The 16710-nt window shown below is 43.7% G+C and overlaps 2 protein-coding genes, 1 long non-coding RNA gene and 1 other non-coding gene across 6 annotated transcripts; 1 reads left to right on the top strand and 3 right to left on the bottom strand.

Annotated features, from left to right (window-relative positions):
- Nucleotides 1–856: 856 nt before the first annotated feature.
- LOC136356550 (uncharacterized) lies at nt 857–1704 on the bottom strand. The gene is made up of 2 exons (XR_010741417.1): nt 1177–1704; nt 857–1092 (listed from the first exon to the last, which is right to left on the bottom strand). It is a non-coding gene; the product is annotated as an uncharacterized lncRNA (long non-coding RNA).
- On the bottom strand, nt 1703–6942 carry LOC4339009 (protein ESMERALDA 1). Of its 3 annotated transcripts, XM_026025713.2 has the most exons (11): nt 6253–6401; nt 5843–5927; nt 5563–5626; nt 5113–5180; nt 4899–4987; nt 4053–4250; nt 3188–3392; nt 2951–3118; nt 2605–2772; nt 2333–2523; nt 1703–2221 (listed from the first exon to the last, which is right to left on the bottom strand). In XM_026025713.2, the coding sequence occupies exons 2-11, from the start codon at nt 5864–5866 to the stop codon at nt 2059–2061; spliced, it is 1338 nt and encodes a 445-aa protein (XP_025881498.1). In that variant the 5' UTR covers nt 5867–5927; nt 6253–6401; the 3' UTR covers nt 1703–2058. The 3 variants fall into 3 exon arrangements, with proteins under 3 accessions (XP_025881498.1, XP_025881496.1, XP_025881497.1); XM_026025711.2 differs by lacking the exon at nt 5843–5927 and having other exon boundaries at nt 6253–6942; XM_026025712.2 differs by lacking the exons at nt 4053–4250; nt 5843–5927 and having other exon boundaries at nt 6253–6914.
- A 1876-nt stretch (nt 6943–8818) lies between these two features.
- Nucleotides 8819–8891, top strand: TRNAK-UUU (transfer RNA lysine (anticodon UUU)). The gene has a single exon. It is a non-coding gene; the product is annotated as a tRNA-Lys (tRNA).
- A 428-nt stretch (nt 8892–9319) lies between these two features.
- On the bottom strand, nt 9320–12960 carry LOC4339007 (kinesin-like protein KIN-10C). The gene is made up of 13 exons (NM_001420526.1): nt 12617–12960; nt 12195–12360; nt 11890–12090; nt 11617–11788; nt 11320–11525; nt 10929–11233; nt 10753–10838; nt 10350–10582; nt 10211–10257; nt 10078–10099; nt 9931–9999; nt 9814–9852; nt 9320–9702 (listed from the first exon to the last, which is right to left on the bottom strand). The coding sequence occupies exons 1-13, from the start codon at nt 12778–12780 to the stop codon at nt 9658–9660; spliced, it is 1755 nt and encodes a 584-aa protein (NP_001407455.1). The 5' UTR covers nt 12781–12960; the 3' UTR covers nt 9320–9657.
- Between the last annotated feature and the right edge of the window lie 3750 nt (nt 12961–16710).

Genomic DNA, 16710 nt, shown 5'->3' with positions numbered 1-16710 from the left:
ATTTCAGTGCAAAGTTTTCGTGCCGCGTGTTGTGATTTGTGCTTTGGGGAAATTAATGGCGTCGGGGCGTGGGTGGGTGGCTTGGCCTGTAGTAGCAGCGACGAGCGCCAGCCAGCCTCGACGCAGGTTTTTCTTTTCTTTTTTTTTGGGCGAAAAGGTTTGGTAATGATAGGTGGGTCCAGTGCGGGGTGGGGCCCACTGACAGGTAGGCGTGTTAGTTGGGTCGTTTTACTCGCTTCTGTATGAAAATGGTAGGCTCACTGTTCGGTTTTACTAAATCCGGACATGGCCTGATCCGGTTCAGGCATTCAGCAGCTCCGCCACCTCCATGGCCATCGGATGACGTCGAGAAAAGAGCAAGAACTAGTTGAGGACTGCGTCATTTCTGGACAACTAGTAGAAAGGAGAATCTTTTGTGGGTCTGATTGGTGATTACATAACATGGGACGGACATAAGAATGCAGGCAAAATGATGCAAAAGTGCAGCTTTACGGTAAAAATGCTTTGTTCTCTTTGAAGAGTGTGTCGAGGAAAGCAAGCAATGGGAGTAGTAATTATCCCTAATCAGATTATGCCGCGCATTCTACATGGAAGAATCAAGAATCAGGTAAGAGTGCAAGACAAAAAAATCCGTCTCCTATTTGCTATTGCAGTTTGTGTTTCATGAAGAGCGGATTCCATTTCTTACCCACTATATCTTATGTAACGAAACATCAAACATCTAAGCCCAATAGAGGGCAGGTAAAAAGAAAAAAAAAGAGCCAGAACGCCTTCATTAAACTGCCCAGGACCTACAGATCAGTACTTGCATGGGATCTAGACTAAATTCATTTTGGAAAAAGGCACCTAGGAAGAATAGTTTTGGCTAATGATTTTTGCTCTTTTTAATGCAGGCTTCAGTTGTTTGTCTGCCGATAGAGAGATTTCTTTGGGGGGACGAAACAAAGCACGTGAAAGGCAAGAGGAAAGGAAAACATTTTTTTCTCACCATGAAGGCGGGCGTAGCCAAATGCATCATTCGGATAAGCCTGAGCACAGCGAGCCTTGTTGGGAGTACCTCCATGAACTATGCGCCTCCCCAAAAATAGGATGCTGATAAGAAAGGATGATGAAAAGGGTTACTCTAAATCTGCCATTTTTAAGGGAAAAAAAAGAAAAGGGAAGCTAAAATCAGACATGTTGAGCTCACTGGCAGGCAGACTGGCTTCATTTCGTCAAGACTTGTCGTTTAATATGAACGAGTATTCGTCAGACCCAGATTCCCATTGCTCACCAACGGTCTTGCATGTGAGCCACCTTCAGACTTCAGTGACCAAAGCCTGCTGCTGGCTCTGCCAAAGTTAAATGTTCGGTCCTACTACACCAGAATGAACTCAATGAAGTATTCAGAATACATGTACAAACAAGGAAGGAATGGTTTACCATGTGCAGAAGATGAACAGATGATAAAAACTTGATCAATCGGGGTAATCTTTCAGAGATTCTCATCACCAAGCAGCTTGACAAGTATATAAAAGTGAGATGATAGTATTTTTGGGTCAACATGAGAGATAATCAAGTAGAGCATCTTGCTATTTCAGTTGAAAATAGTGCAGTGTCAGACAAAGTTGCAACAGAGGAGAAGACCTAGCTATAGAACACAAAGGGGGAAAATGGTGGTAGCTGCCATTTTTAGAGCAAGATAGAAAAAACAAAAATCAAATTCACAAATACTTGTTGTCCATTCAAAATTTGTATAGTATCATACATCATATTGTCAACTATACACATGTACAAGGGTTAGTACTACATCAAACTGGTTGATATTTCACTGACTACAACTACAGCTCTACAGGTGTCAGATCTGTTTGTTGAATGCTAATGAGCAAATGTATTGTTAGTTCTTAGCTCCAGGATGGACTATGATTCAAGGACAAAGAAAAAAACTGTCACCGGAAAAGAATGGGTTACTGTACAATGATGTGATAAGGTAATGCTCACTGAAGTAATGAACCAGAACCAATTATACCATGAAGCCAGAAAGAATAAAGTTAGTCCACTGAAATGGCACTTGAGATGCTATCTAGTTTGATTGTGTTTAGAATTTTCTGTTCTGTTCAAGCGACACATGCAGTTCGGACAGGGAAAGGTGTATATGGATTCAATAGGCCTTTTCATTTCAACCCCCTTAGCATCACTGTGTGTTCTCATATTAAGCAAGTGCCGTTTCAATGATTTCCATCTGCAGAGAAACAGAGAAAATTGACTATCAACATGAAGTTTATAGCGTAGAAAATGCTATACGGCCTGAAAAAAAAGTACATAAAAGTAAATGCACGGCACAACATCATACCCAATACGTGGATTGTCAAATAGTATGGCTAGTTTTCTTTTGTCTGGTTTAATTGTCCTTGAATGCCCAGCATACAAGTATCTCCTGTGACCCATAAGGAAATGAGGGAAATTCCCACCTTGTGTAGTCACAAAAGCATCGCTATGGACACAAACACTGTAGTCAATAGCAGCCATCCTCGAGGAGAAATCCTGGCAACCACAAATCCTTTAGAGTAATGAATAGAACAAAATCTAGAACCACACAAAGAGAAGTTGCAACTACCACAATACCTTAAATGGAGCAAGTTCCTCAGCAGATGCTAAAGTTTCTTTTGTCTGTAGGAGAGGGAACATTTCAAGAAGAGGAACCATGTTCTTCTCAGCTCTGTAAATTTTTCCAGAAGCCAAAAAAATTGCAGTATTATTGCTGAAACCCATTCCACGAAGCATTAACCCAACCTGAAAATTGTAACATAAGCAAGTAAATCTTCCTGATAATTCCTGCAGTGTTCCTATATTAAATTGATGTTATGGGTGAAAAGAAAATGAGAAGAGCATGGAGCAGCATAATGAGATTGAGACGAAAGTTCTAAAACTCCACTACGGGCAGTATTTCTGCTATTAGACATGGTAGTACCTCCAAAGGTGTGAGTGGACATTTTCCGTTCATTCTTATCACTCCTGGCCTTATTACACGTCCTCGCTTAGTGAACTTCCCTCTCCAACCTATTTCTCTGGCTGCATTCATTTCCTTCTTCTCCTCATCACCACCATCATAGACACAACATGAGAAGGCAACCATATCCTGCAAGGAAACAGTTAGTGGATACCTCCGCTACTAAAGATAGGTAAATCTTCTAGGAAAGAATCCAACCTCCTCAAAACGAAGATGCACCGCGATGTATTTCCCATTGCTCGCCGTGCTTTTTTCTTTCATTCGAGAGACTAAGGTCTCAGATAGAGTCGCAATTGGGTTGGAAAATTTTAAAGCTTCAAAATTAGCCAAGCATCTCAACCGTTGAACAACTGGAGGGGCATCAAATGACAGCCGGTTCGCAAAGGGTGAAATCCTGATGAGCCTGCGCTTTGCATAGTAGTAAAAGATGTCACTTTTTAAACAAACAGCATCAGGCAAAATTCCACATTATCTTGACTACGTATCTACGTAAACAGGGAAACAGTCCTTTGCTATTAACTCTACAAATTTCATAATTTATTGATCCATCTAGATGTAGAGAGAAGCATCAGGCCATCAAGCTGTAACCAATTTAACATTCTTTAGAATGGTGACTCAAACTCCTATGGCTGATATCCAAGATTCTGGAATCCCACTAGGACAAATTTAATGATATGGGTTAAAGAGATGATACACACTATAGGTGAGTGAAAACTGTTAATATTAGGATGCTCTACACTAAATAATTATAGGTCAATACAACATTGAGTAAAAACAAAATTATGTGGTGGGATGTCTGAATCAACTTTCTTTGGTGATTCCCTGTTAGCGCAGTTTCTCTAAGTTTTATACTCTTTTTATAGTAATCATATAATGAGGTTATGTTAACTACATCTAAGATTATAAAGACAAAACGAAATCTACATGTTACAATAATAAACAAGTGAGTCCAAAATGTTGCGGGCATTGGGTCGGCCTGGTCCAAGTGAGGATATTGGGGAAAATCGGGTGCATATGTAAGTTTAAGTCATTAAATAAATAACTGGATTAGTTTCTATCTCACCTTTCCTCAATCAACTTAGGAAGAACAGCATCTTTGTAGTATTGAATAGGGGACCAAGCCTTTATCTTGAAATTGAATACATTGCTAAGATTGTGGCCAAATCGCTCCATTATAAAATCAGGCACCTTTTCAACTACTCGTACATCATTTTGAAGACGTTTTACAAAGTGAGCCTCATCATAAATATCGCTGAATGTGCTGTATCCAAAAGGATATATCAGTAACTGTTTTTTTTTTGTTACCATAAGCATCGATTTCTAATAACCATAGATGTTACTTTCTTCAGTCATATAGATCAACGTTTACTAAGTGTATAGAACAGTTGAATTCATTTCCAAAAAAACAATGATCGTTAAAGAACTTGATAAGAATGCAAGTTTGCAACAGGTGACCCAAAGCTACATCCATTCAACAAACAAGTCAGCCAATGTGTCTGCTAGAATTGATTAATCACATACTTTTAGAACTGCCAGAATAACTCTTACAGTCCTTGATATGACAGACAACTAAGAAACAACCATTACAAACTTTGGCCTTTTTATGTGATACCTGTGCAGTCATGTACAAGTCACTCTCCACATCTACAAATTTGTATATGTGATCTTAAGAATATGCAGCCATAGAATGGGAGAACTAGTGCAGATGACAATGTGACAAGTTGACAACCATGCAAGCACGCATTTACATTCTGTTAACACCTCCTACATCCTTTGTTATGCATGCAATCATTATTTTATTCTCTGCTATTAGAAGGTGATTAGTGTATGGCATTTTTTAATTCACGAGAGGGTCCAACTCTGTCATGCCAGTTTTACGTGCTAACTGCTAAGTCTAATAAGAAAATACCTGGGATCCCTCCAAATACTATGGAAATGGAAGTTTGGGATAACAAGAGTGGCGTTCAAGAAACCGGCGATAGCAACTGCATTGCATATCTGAAAACCAGAAAGAAAAACACAAGTGAAACAAAAGTGAGTAACTCAAGATAGACAAACAAAAGGCATGGCGAGAACGAATGTAAACTGTTGGAAGGAATGAACTGCTGAGGAGAAGCAATTACCGATGTCCTTTGTTGATTCAAACCACCATTTGCCTCAATATATATGTATCCATTTGATTCAGGCAGACCTAATAAAAAAGTAAAAAAAAGATTGTAAGGTGGTAACCTGAAATACTGTCAGCATTCGATTGTGTAAAAAAGGCACCCACCCACATGGCATGGAAGTTGCCAAAAAAAGAGGGAGATATAATCATGCGTTGAACATGTTCAAAAATATCTAAATTCCTCATAAGCTAACTCTTTCTATGTTACCCAATTACCCAATTATGTGACAACATAAGTGTAATATGTTTATGGAAAAATAACAAGTAAAACTCATTGGATTACATTAAAAACATTCCTGAAGGAAAAATAAGCAATTTTAGAAAACAGGAACATGGGCAAACTTTAACATCTATTGTGTCTTGTTCCATAAAGAAAAGAGAAGGTTAAGTCCAGTAAATGACATACTATTGGTAGCATTGTTTATGCAAGGTCGCCAGAGACTGCCTTTGTACCTCCACAGGGTTGCAAGCTAGAAAAATATCAGTACGAGTGAAACAACCAAAGATGGAAATAGCACAAAAGTAAATAAGAAGTGACCATTGCTACAGTTAATTTGAAATAGGAAAGGAAAACATCTGCAAATACATGAAAAAGAATGTTCTTGTACACCACTCTAACTAACATGCTTTACTGAAGATCCTTTGCATAAGTATTGCATCATATAAGATGGGTACAGAATACACACCCGCTTAGTTCTAATTTGATTCATCACTCAGTCATTTCATGACAGCTGATGAAGAGCAATCTACCCACCGAGCAATTTAGAACAACTGGAAGGGTAGCAGAAATTAAACAATTCTTAGTCAGGCAATCAATGGCCTTGCAGTTGCAAGGGCTGAGAATTTTGTTAGTGCAAGCTTAAGTCGCCCATTTTCAGATTTGATATAAAATTAGCTGTCCCTGTCACCTCGCAACAACATAAATTTGCGAAAGAGCAAACAAAATCTCAGTTAACTGAAACACTCTCTACACCAAACCAATACGAACATTACAGGAGCAGACACAGCTAATCATCATAATGGTCAGACATTTGTGCCACATTGCAACTGAAATACACACACACAGCAGTAAACCTGCAAAGGAGGAGCCACTGACCGCGTCGGTGGAGTTGTCGGCGTCCATGTCGGCGCGGAGGCGCGCGTACAGCTGCGGGCTGCGGTACACCGACCCGGGCGCCGGGCGCGCGACGATCCGCGGCACGACGTCGAGCGGGATGGACCCCATGTACAGCAGCATGGCCGCGACGTACAGCAGCGGCGCGAACAGGAACACCGCCTGCCTCCGGTGCAGCGCCGCGAGCACCGCCCTCGCCGCCCTCCTCGCCGCGCAGCCGCACCCGACCCCCGTCCACCCCGCCGCCGCCGACGCCGACGCCGAGCCCCCCTTACCCGGCGTCCTCCTCCCACTCCCGCCCCCGCCCCGCTGCAGGGACGCCACCGCCGCCACAGCCGGTGGCACCGGCGGCGGGGACGGCGCGCCGCCGAGTCTGCCGAGGCGGCTGTACGTCTGGCCCGGCATCGGGGGGCCTCCCGCGACGAACCTGCCGGCGGGATCCCCCGCCCCCTTGGGCGCGCGCGATGCCCGCGATCGCCCGCTCCCGCGGCGAGCAATGGAGGCGGAGCGCGAGCGAGAGAGACGGGAGAGGTAGCCGAGGTGGTGGCGGTGGTGAGAGCGAGCGGGGGAGGAGGAGGAGGCGCGAGTCGAGTGCCCGGCACGTGACCGCTCCCGCTCGACGCCCGAGGTGGCCTCGGCCCGCCGCGGCCGGAGTGGGTACGAGCCTACGAGGGTTCACGAAACCACCGATGGAATTTCGGTTCGTGAAAATCAGTCGGTCATTTGCCGTGAAACCGCTAGGTATCGGTTTGTGAAAATGAGTCGTATGTATTAATCGGTTTTCATATCGTGTTGATTGAGAATCGTTGGTTTTTACTGGTTTTCGGTCAGATTTTAATAAACCAGTGAGAAACGATTTTTACTTTGAAATCGAAAAGTTAAACCTTGATTGAGGACATAGCAAAGAAAAACCCCGTGTAGAGAATCTCAACTCCTCGATCAATGATCACTCGAGTTTGGAAGTCGTAGTGGATTACGAATTGAAAAGAGTTTGAAGTTTAAAAAGATAGGCAAAACTGAAAAAGAGTTTGAAATTTAAAATTATTTTAAGTGTACTTTTCAATTACAGCATGGGACTATCTAGAGAACTGTCGAAAGTTTTTTAAGAAGAAAACTTTCAAATCTAACTATAGTATAATTACAATATAATTTCGTATATAAGTATAATGTAACTCATATATAAATATTAAAATAATATATGTAACAATATATCTAAATTATATAGAGATGATAATGTTGTTATATTTTAGTTACATAGTAGTTACAATGTAGTTACAATGCAGTTACACTGTAGTTACATTATATCTAGGGTGTAACTGGAGTATAACTAGAATATAACTCATCTAACTTCTCAAAAACATGCGCATGCATGCCTTCCAGGATGGAGGTCCTGGGTTCGAGCCAGCCCCTGCAAGCGCACATGTACAGGAATCACGGCGCAGATCGCACGGTCAAAAAATCGAAAGTTTTCAGCCTCAAAAACTGTCGACTGTCGACAGCTAGATGTCCGTAGTTTCAACCAAAAAAAATGGCGTATTCAACGTTTCAACGGCGAGGAATGGCCTGGCGTGTTGTGCCAAAGCTCACCAGACACACGAAAGCCTCGAGAGCGATCAGGTGACACGATGGAAATGGAAGGAAAAAAACACATCACGAGCCAAGTACAGTGTGTGGTTCATGCGACTTTAGCCGGAGAAGCCGTGGCATTATTTGTTCGCGTCAGCAGATTGGGGATAGCGACGGCCTGATCGCGACACTGTCAGCAATGAAGGTAGCCATGAAAGGGAACTGTGTGCCCTACCGCTCAAGGATTTGGTGTTGGATCCATGGCAATGGACACAACTACTACTAGTGCATTTTATTTTCTTGTGATAAATGCTGGTCTATGTGTTGCCCTTGCTGGCAATGCTGGCAGGCATACTGGGAAAAAAAATGATATGATCCCTCTGTCCGGATCGGATTTTTATGTCTAATTTGTTATAAGATTGTTATATTTTACAAAGGATGAAGCATATATATGTATTCAATCTTAAAATGTCTGCTGGATTCATCTGCATCAATTGGTTATGCAACGAGAGGCCAACAGCTATATGCAAATCGAAGATGTTTTCATCTTGTCCAATTCAGTCATTTGGCAGTAGCTGTTTTAGGAGTTCTCGAGTCTGGTCTTGTGAATGATCTGCTAACGAATAAGTGGCGCCCTGTCCAGGACGGTAGCAAATAGCTGAAGAGAAGGACGGGTGTCTTTTTCATGCCTCAAAGCTGTATCCGTGCAATCACCGTAAGAACTGGTTGCATATAAATGATGTTAAAGCTTTAGGTGATATATCATATCATATACTCCTTAACTCCTACTGTACTATGCATATCTTTTGGGATGGTTCAATCAGGATTGTGGGTGCTTCCAATGGATTTAATCACAGCAAGGACAAAAATCTATCAAAGGCATAACCTGTGTGCTTCTGTGGTCTGGAACCTGAAGAAAACTTGAGCCACATTTCAGATGTAAATTACTACTAGAGTATTTATATTTGTAAAATGCCAGGTTGCCCGTCTAGCTCAGTCGGTAGAACGCAAGGCTTTTAACCTTGTGGTCGTGGGTTCGAGCCCCACGGTGGGCGATTCTTTTGTTTTTCTCGACTCATTATGTTCTATGACCAGAAATCAGATATCAGAACATGTTATTTTCTCTCTCGATTTTTTATTTTCAGAACTACGCCTTGTGTTTTATGTTCAGAAATCAGAACTACAGAAAATTTGGCAATGGTTGCACTGTCAGTAAATACACTACAATACGGTTTTTCTTATTGTGTGTTATGTTCAGAAACTATAGAAAATTTGGAAAGGTTGCACTGTGAGTAAATACACAACACGCAGCATCGGTGCCCAAATTCAAGGAATGTAAAAACGTTTCACAGATTTCAGTTCAGCAGAATGAACTAATCAAAGTAAAAAATGCGGATTCTCGGAGAAAATCTGCAACAAAGAGCAAGACTGGTGCTCGAATTCACCAAAACATGAAAGAAATTCACGGATTCAATGCTCAAGGTACCAAGAAATATTCCACAAATTTCATTTCCTGCTGCTCGTGCAAGTCAGCTCAAATTAAACGGCGGTTTCTCGGAGAAAATCTACAACAGAGAGGAGCAACCATTGCTCCATACTCTAGTAGTACATCAGATGACTACAGCTACAATTACACCCAAGGAATCATGGATGGTACACAAACTACAGATTGCTTAAATTCGGCAATACAGGAGGGAGCTAACTTGATTCAGCGGCAGACCTGGCTGATAATCACAAGTCAATAGCCCACAACAATCTGACCGTTAATATGAGCCAGCATCTTCAAAGTGGTAGAGTTCGGTGGCATTTCCATTCCGGTGATCATTTGAAGATTCCAGTCGCTGTCTTGCACAAAATATCTTGTATCTATTCGATGCGCGACATAAATGAATTAGTTAGGAGTTTTATGTTAGTACATAAAAGAAGGGACGTGTCGATATGATAATGTGCCTACAGAAAACAAGAGCAAAATGTTACCTGTTTTGATGATAGACCAATATTTCCCAAATCTGAAAGCTGTCAAATCAATTTGGGTTAGAAGATGACCAATGATCTCACTATCAGGATTGTCTGTTAGTAGTCTAGAAGTCTTACAGATTTAAATGGTCTGGGCGAATCTTCTCGAAGCTCAAGAATGTACTCTGCCCTCCTTTCACCAATGCCCTAACAAAGGAAAAATTAGTCAGAAAGAGCAGGCTGCTATAATAGCCTCCAGATTATGATGAGAAGCAAGGAACATACTTTCAACTTCTGTAGTTCTTCCCTGCATCCACAAATAAACAGAATGAATAATCAGAAAAGGGTGGAACATATCAAATATGAGATATAACTCATCTATGTAAAGAAAGTGAAATAGAGAACATGTAGCACATACTTGTTTGCAACATTTAAGAAATCAAGGTATTGCTGAATAAGAGATTCCTGTGTAAGACAGTTATTTGAAGATCAGTTAGAATATAGCAGTTCGCTGGAGTAGTACTCAGATATAGAGTGGGGAGGGAAAGCATACAGACCTTCAGGTTAGAGCCAAGTGCAATAAATTTATCAAGGGGTGTAGCACCTGTGACCTTCCCTACTATGTTGCATGATCCCATTGGAGTTCTCAGCTCCAACAACATCAAGCAATTGCTATCATCAGCTGTCCGTTGCTTTTGAGGATCCATGTTTGAAGAAATGGGGGAAAGTGCCTTCCTAAGAGATGATCCAGTTTTGTCCTCTTTGCATGGAGTTAATGAAGGGAGCACCACTGCACAACATACTGTACACCTTAGACATATGAAATCACAGGTGGAGATCCAAAGTTGGTAGTTTGTAAATCGCAACTAGCTTGTGTATGATTACCGACAAGATAATACACACTGAAATCTCTGTTCACTATAAAAATGCAACTTTTCTGCATGTCTAGAAAAAAAAAACCTTTCTTTGTTGTATTTACTATATCTTGTGTGCCCTCTCTGTGGAAGTTTTCAGCCGGAATACGGGCTGCTGAGTCAAAAAGCACCCTGTGCAAAAGTGAACAGAAGATAAAATGACCTCTTTATTTTTCCATTTGATTCATGTAAAGTTAATGATTAGAGAGTAGAGACACTAACTTCTTGATTTTACCACCATCTTGATCCATTGCTTTACCTCTACCAGAAACCCTGCCAGATGCTGATTGCTTCTTATGGCTCATGGATAGAGGAGTCTTGATTGCATTTGGGGAGAGAAGTCCATCCATTCTTTGTATGCTCTTCGTTTTCCCCTTGGATTCCAACCAAGCTCGCAATTTGGCTTCCATGTCAACCTTATCTTTAGGAGTCTCTTGCTTGCTTGCTGAACTCATGTGGTTCGTAACATGGCGCGAACGAGCAGCCAAGCTTACTGTGTGGACTGCCTCCTGGTATTCCACGGGATTCTGAAACAAAAAAAATAATCAGTATATACCCTACGAGATGAGATGTCTAGAGTAATAATAACTGAGTAAGTTTAAGGAAAGCTCACAAGGCATGCTATCATGACAGCATGGCTATTGCCTCCAAGAGAATCTTGCAGTATGCGGGTCAATTTACTCTCTCTGTATGGTATCCGTGGCTCTTTCTTGTTGAGAGCCGATATGACATTAGACAACGCAAACAGCGACTGGTTGATCTTGGCGCTCTCTTGTAGCCGGATCCCCTCATTGCAAGTTCTCCGGTTGTCCTCATTACCTGGCAATGTAAAACCAACACAACATGGTTTTAAACAGGAAGGGTGAATCTTAAATATATGCAACCTGCTCCAGCTTTCCAAGAGTCCTACCAGCCAAGTCGATGAGGTTAAGCTTCCCTTTAACAACATCAGTAGTAATCCTGATCGATAGCACAGCATGGCTCCTACTTGAAACATCGTTCAGGCCTGTGTGGGCAACTTTTCTCCTCTGCACTCCTATAGAGTATATCTCGTGGAATTCCTCCAGAGATCGCACAGGCACCTTCAACCATGAAAATACGAAAGTAAGCACAGTGCACAATCGATGATGCCTAATGCATTGCAGCAAACACAAGTAAGAATAATCAAGCCCCAGCGCATTACCCAGGCCAAGCCCTTTAGCTGTAAGTTGCCATCTTTGTCATCCAGCACCATGATCTCTCTTGCCTTGGGCTCTAGCAAGTCATAGCACCGCTCCATGTATACCTCATAGTATGAGATCTCAACAGAGCACCATGTGCCAGTACATAGCGCCAACACGGTCGAAACCGCCAAGGGGATGAGCCCCGGCAAATCCTCAGTGCCCTGCACAGCAACAAGGATCCCCCAATATCAGCAATAGGTTCAACTCCCCTGCAGCGGCATTTCATCAAACACATTGCCGTCGTGAAAAAAAAAATAATGGGCACCTGCATCGTGTAGGTCTTGCCGCTGCCGGTAGCGCCATAGGCGAAGACCGTCGCGTTGGTCCCCTCGAAGATTCCCGGGATCACGGCGCTGACCTCCTGATCGAATATCTCGCAGACACGGCTCTCTTGGCCGAAGAAAGCGTCCAGCTTATAGCACTCGTTCCGGCTGCGGAAGTGGTGTTACCAAATGAATATAATCATGAGAAAAAAGCTAAGACGACGCCCTCGCAGATCATCCGAAACATTACTAGTCGACGAACAATTCGCAACCAAATTTCCAGGCGAACTAGAACAGTAGTAGTAGCGATCTTCCTCAACTAAGGATGCAACAAATCTTATGAAAGCGCTCAACAAGGGAGCTGCGAAATTGGGGGGAATTCAACGTGATCCGTCGTACAGAGAAGAGAGGGGGTGAGGCGAACCTGGTGTACTGGTCCTTGAGCTGGACGGTGACCTCGCCGCCGGGGTGGCTCCCGAGAAGCCCGACGCACGGCGCCTCCGCGGAGTTCGCCTCGGACGGGAGGTGCGGGCGCACCCGCAGCACGACGCGCACCGGCTGCGACTGCGTGGCGGCGGCGGTCGCCATCGAAGGAGAGAGGACGAGGCCGGTGGCGGCGGCGGATGGAGGAGGAGGAGGAGGAGACGACGAGGGAGACTGGGAGCGAGAGAGGGTGAGACGAGGCGGCGGGGGTAGAGGTGGAGGTGGAGGAGGAGGAGGACGGCGACCGTTAAGGAAGGAGGCGGCTAGGCGGTTCGAATTTTGAACACGGGAGGCGGTGGGTGCGGTGGCCGACGTGGAGCCCGGTGGAGGTGGGGTACGCTGCTGCTGCCGCTGCCGCGTGATCTGGGCTGGATTGGATAGTTTTCTGGCCTGTCCTACTGATGACCGGGCCAGGAAGGAATTCGGATTAGCTGGGCCGTCATCACCATCGGCTCAGCCCGTCTAAGTTGACTTGGCCATCCCTCAAACTTTACGTCAAGTCTGTGTGACATCCCTAATCCCCAATACCGAAAATCTTTATCCCAAGTGTTCAAAACCGTGTAAAATAGGTCCCATAACAATATACATGAGTGGTTTTATTGACGTGGCATCCTAGTCAGCAAGGAGATAATAAAAATAATGTGGGATCCACACATAAGTCACACGAAAAATATATTACATAAACTTCTCTTTCCACTCCCCCCCCCCCAAACGCACGGTGGCGACACGGGCACCTTTCTTTGCCGTCGCCACCGCAGCAATCGCCGTCGTTTGGCACTTTAGCTCCTTCACGTGCTCGATCACCTGCGCCAAGAAACGACGATGGTGGCAGGGCGCGGAAGCGCCCGTCGCGTCCGTTCAAGACAGACCTGCACAACAAGATCCGGACGGCGCAGGGCGTGTGTGATAGCTAGATGCGGCTATCCTTCGACGGCTTGACGTCGCCGTGACTTCTTCGCATTGCAGGCCTGCCACCACCCTTACCTTGGTCGAGCTCCCCCGTTTTCATCCCCTTCGCTCCGTCGCTGTCGTGTGGAGGGGATGCAGTCGTCACCCTTGCACGAAGCCTAGGAGACTCGTCGTTGTCCATCCAATCCCCTCCGCTTTGCCATCTCTGACGCGGTCGAGCTCCCCGTTTACATCCCCTTCGCTCCGTCACCACCGCTCGTCTCCATCCCCTCTGCTCCTTTGCCTACGCTGTGGTCAAGCTCCCCCGTTTCTATCTCCTCTGCTTCGTCGCCGTTGTGTGAAGGGGATGCGGTCGCCGGCGCGGCTCTTCCCCTCATCTCCTCTATCTCTTTCTCTCTTTCTTCCCCTCTCCTCTCTCTACTAGCGAGCTCATGCAACCAACTCATGCCCAAGGCTGCCTCCTCCTCCGTCTCTCGTAAGCCCGCCGCCGCCGCCTCTCCCAGGCTCGCCGGCCGTCTCTTCTATCTTCCATCTCTCGTCGGCGGATTAGGAATGTCATACAGGCTTGACGTAAAGTTAATAGACGGTAAGTGAATTTAATTTTATAGTTAAATGACCCATCACTGTATCGGCATCTTCAAAAGGCTGGATCGGGACATGCTGAGATTTATGAAGTCATCATAGGCGCATCGTTATCGACGGATACATCACCTAACATTGAAAGAATAATTAGCTATAAATTTGATCGTAAGTGTACGTGGATTTCTATATTTTACTTTAAGAAAAAATAAAAGAAAATTTTCATCCTGCTGCTGCTGGGTTGAGGACTTGAGGTCATGAGGTGAAGTATCTGTCATCAGTAGGTTGGTGAGTCTCCTGAAAATCCAACTAAAATCTTTTAAAACGAAAAGTGAAAGCAAAGGCTCGAGTCAAAAAGCTATCCATAAAGCCTGGGACAAGAGCAATAATAGAGCCATGTACTAATGCCCGTACCCATCCACTCTAATCCCTCTCAATCATAGATCCTCCCTTGATAGAAAGGCTCGTATAGCCGTAAGCTCTCTCTGCGATGCAAACATACACCCTCAACAGCGTAGATAATATTACTTAGGTCATATGTAGAGGGCTTTTAGCCGTAGTAACTTCTTCTATAATCTTTAGTTTCCTAAATAGTTTTTAGATTACGAGAATCTGTAACTATAAAGTTCATAAAAAATAAACTAGAAATAAAAAATAATAAGGTTATCAGAAATCGGGCTATCAACCAATTACTCTTAAGAATTTTAAACTTCTCAAACGCATCAAAGCTAACCACGAGCTCGTTGGCTAGCTCGTTGCTTGACCAAGAACAGCAAATCATCAGGGTGAAACTTTGGGCAAGAAAGGTCTCCTGCAATTTGCATCCAAGGGAGACATGGAGGGTGTGTTTGGATAATGGGAAATGAGGAGTGGGATTGGGATTGAGAAATGAATAAAGGGTTAGGATTAAACGGATGAGGGATAATGAATGGTTAGGATTTAAAGATGGGTGGGAAATCATTTCTCTAACACATTTGCCAAACACTGCCCAAGAGGCAGGAGCCCAGGACGCGTTGTATTGTACTCCCACCATCTATAAAAGTTACACCTATTACTTTTGTCATCAAGACTAGAGAGAAATTAAATCATGTTGTTGAATATTATAGAATCAGGGAGTGAATGCAAGTATGTATCCAATGAGTATTTAGATGACTCCTTGAATTCTAATCAAACATTTAATTTATCTTTTCATTTAAGTGTTAAATGTATAAATATTACAAATAGGAATAACTTATTTGAAAAAACTCAAATGTTAAATATACTTAACTTCTGTGAACGGTCTTGTGAACGGAGGGAGTATTGGGCGAGAAAGGTCTCCTGCAATTTGCATCCAAGGGAGACACCGAGAGGCAGTAGCCCAGGAAACGTTGTATTGTATACCACCATACCATGCACCGCCACCCACTTGAGGTTGAGGGCGCATAAATACGTCTCCATCCGTTCTCCTCTCCTCCGTCGGCTTGGGCCCCGGCGGCATAATTGGCGGAGCCATCCAGCGGCGGCACGATTCAGAGGCGGTGGCTCGCTGGCAGGCAGGCAGCAATGCAGGTGTCCCCTTATTTTTTTGGGCATAGCTCAGGCAAAAAATAAAGCTCTTTTAGCTGGACATGCCGATTCATGGCAGTGCCACCATACCGACGATCCTGCGCCGTGTTTAGTTCCAAAGTTATTCTTTAAACTTTTAACTTTTCCATCACACCAAAACTTTTCTAAACACAACCTTTCAACTTTTCTATTATATCGTTACAATTTCAATCAAACTTTTAATTTTAGTGTGAACTAAACACAGCCTTGATGGGTGATTGGTTCGACCAAATTGGCCCATGCAGTAATACAAGCTTTGAAGCTTACAGACAGAACGGTAAGAGAATGAGAGATAGATAACAGTACATGCATTGCAAATAAATTCAGCAACCAGTAACAGCGGCACTAAACTACTGAAAGAGATATCCTGAGTTCTTTTGGGGTACAGAACTGGAGTACAGATCTTATACAACGAATGCAGGTCACAGCAAGGGGTGCACTGTCCCTCTGTGGCACTGTTGTGTGGGAGAAGATGAGAGATGAGATGGCTTTTGTTGTTAATGATTCAGGCCATAGTGGGTGGTGGCCCATGCTTGCTCAACCACTTGTATCATGACACTGAATCGAGTGTCCCTGCCCAACAAACTTTTTTAACTCGCTCAATGATCATGACCAACACCCATCTGTCCTTTTGGGTTTGGCTTTGCTGTTATTTCCCTGGTGAAAATGCACAATATGGAGCATGAACTCCTGGTCAAATTTATCCTTGCATTGGGCCATTGGCATCTCCATATATAAGAATAACGGACCAGGCAGAGCCAGACAGGTAAAAGAAGAGCATTTGTCCTTCTTTTCTATGAACTCCATGATGGCTACGTCCCACATAAACAGAGATTAGCACCCACTTTCTCTCAGATTCTGAACTTTGCTGTTCACTTTCCTCTCTGGATAGCTCCCATCTCTAATGACAGCATCTCAGAAAGAAACACCAGAGGCAGTTTGCGATTCAGAGGTTTTTCTTGT

The sequence above is a fragment of the Oryza sativa genome, chromosome 5, assembly GCF_034140825.1.
Source record: "Oryza sativa Japonica Group chromosome 5, ASM3414082v1".
NCBI classification, from domain to species: domain Eukaryota; kingdom Viridiplantae; phylum Streptophyta; class Magnoliopsida; order Poales; family Poaceae; genus Oryza; species Oryza sativa.
This window is presented reverse-complemented; position numbering and strand designations above follow the sequence as displayed.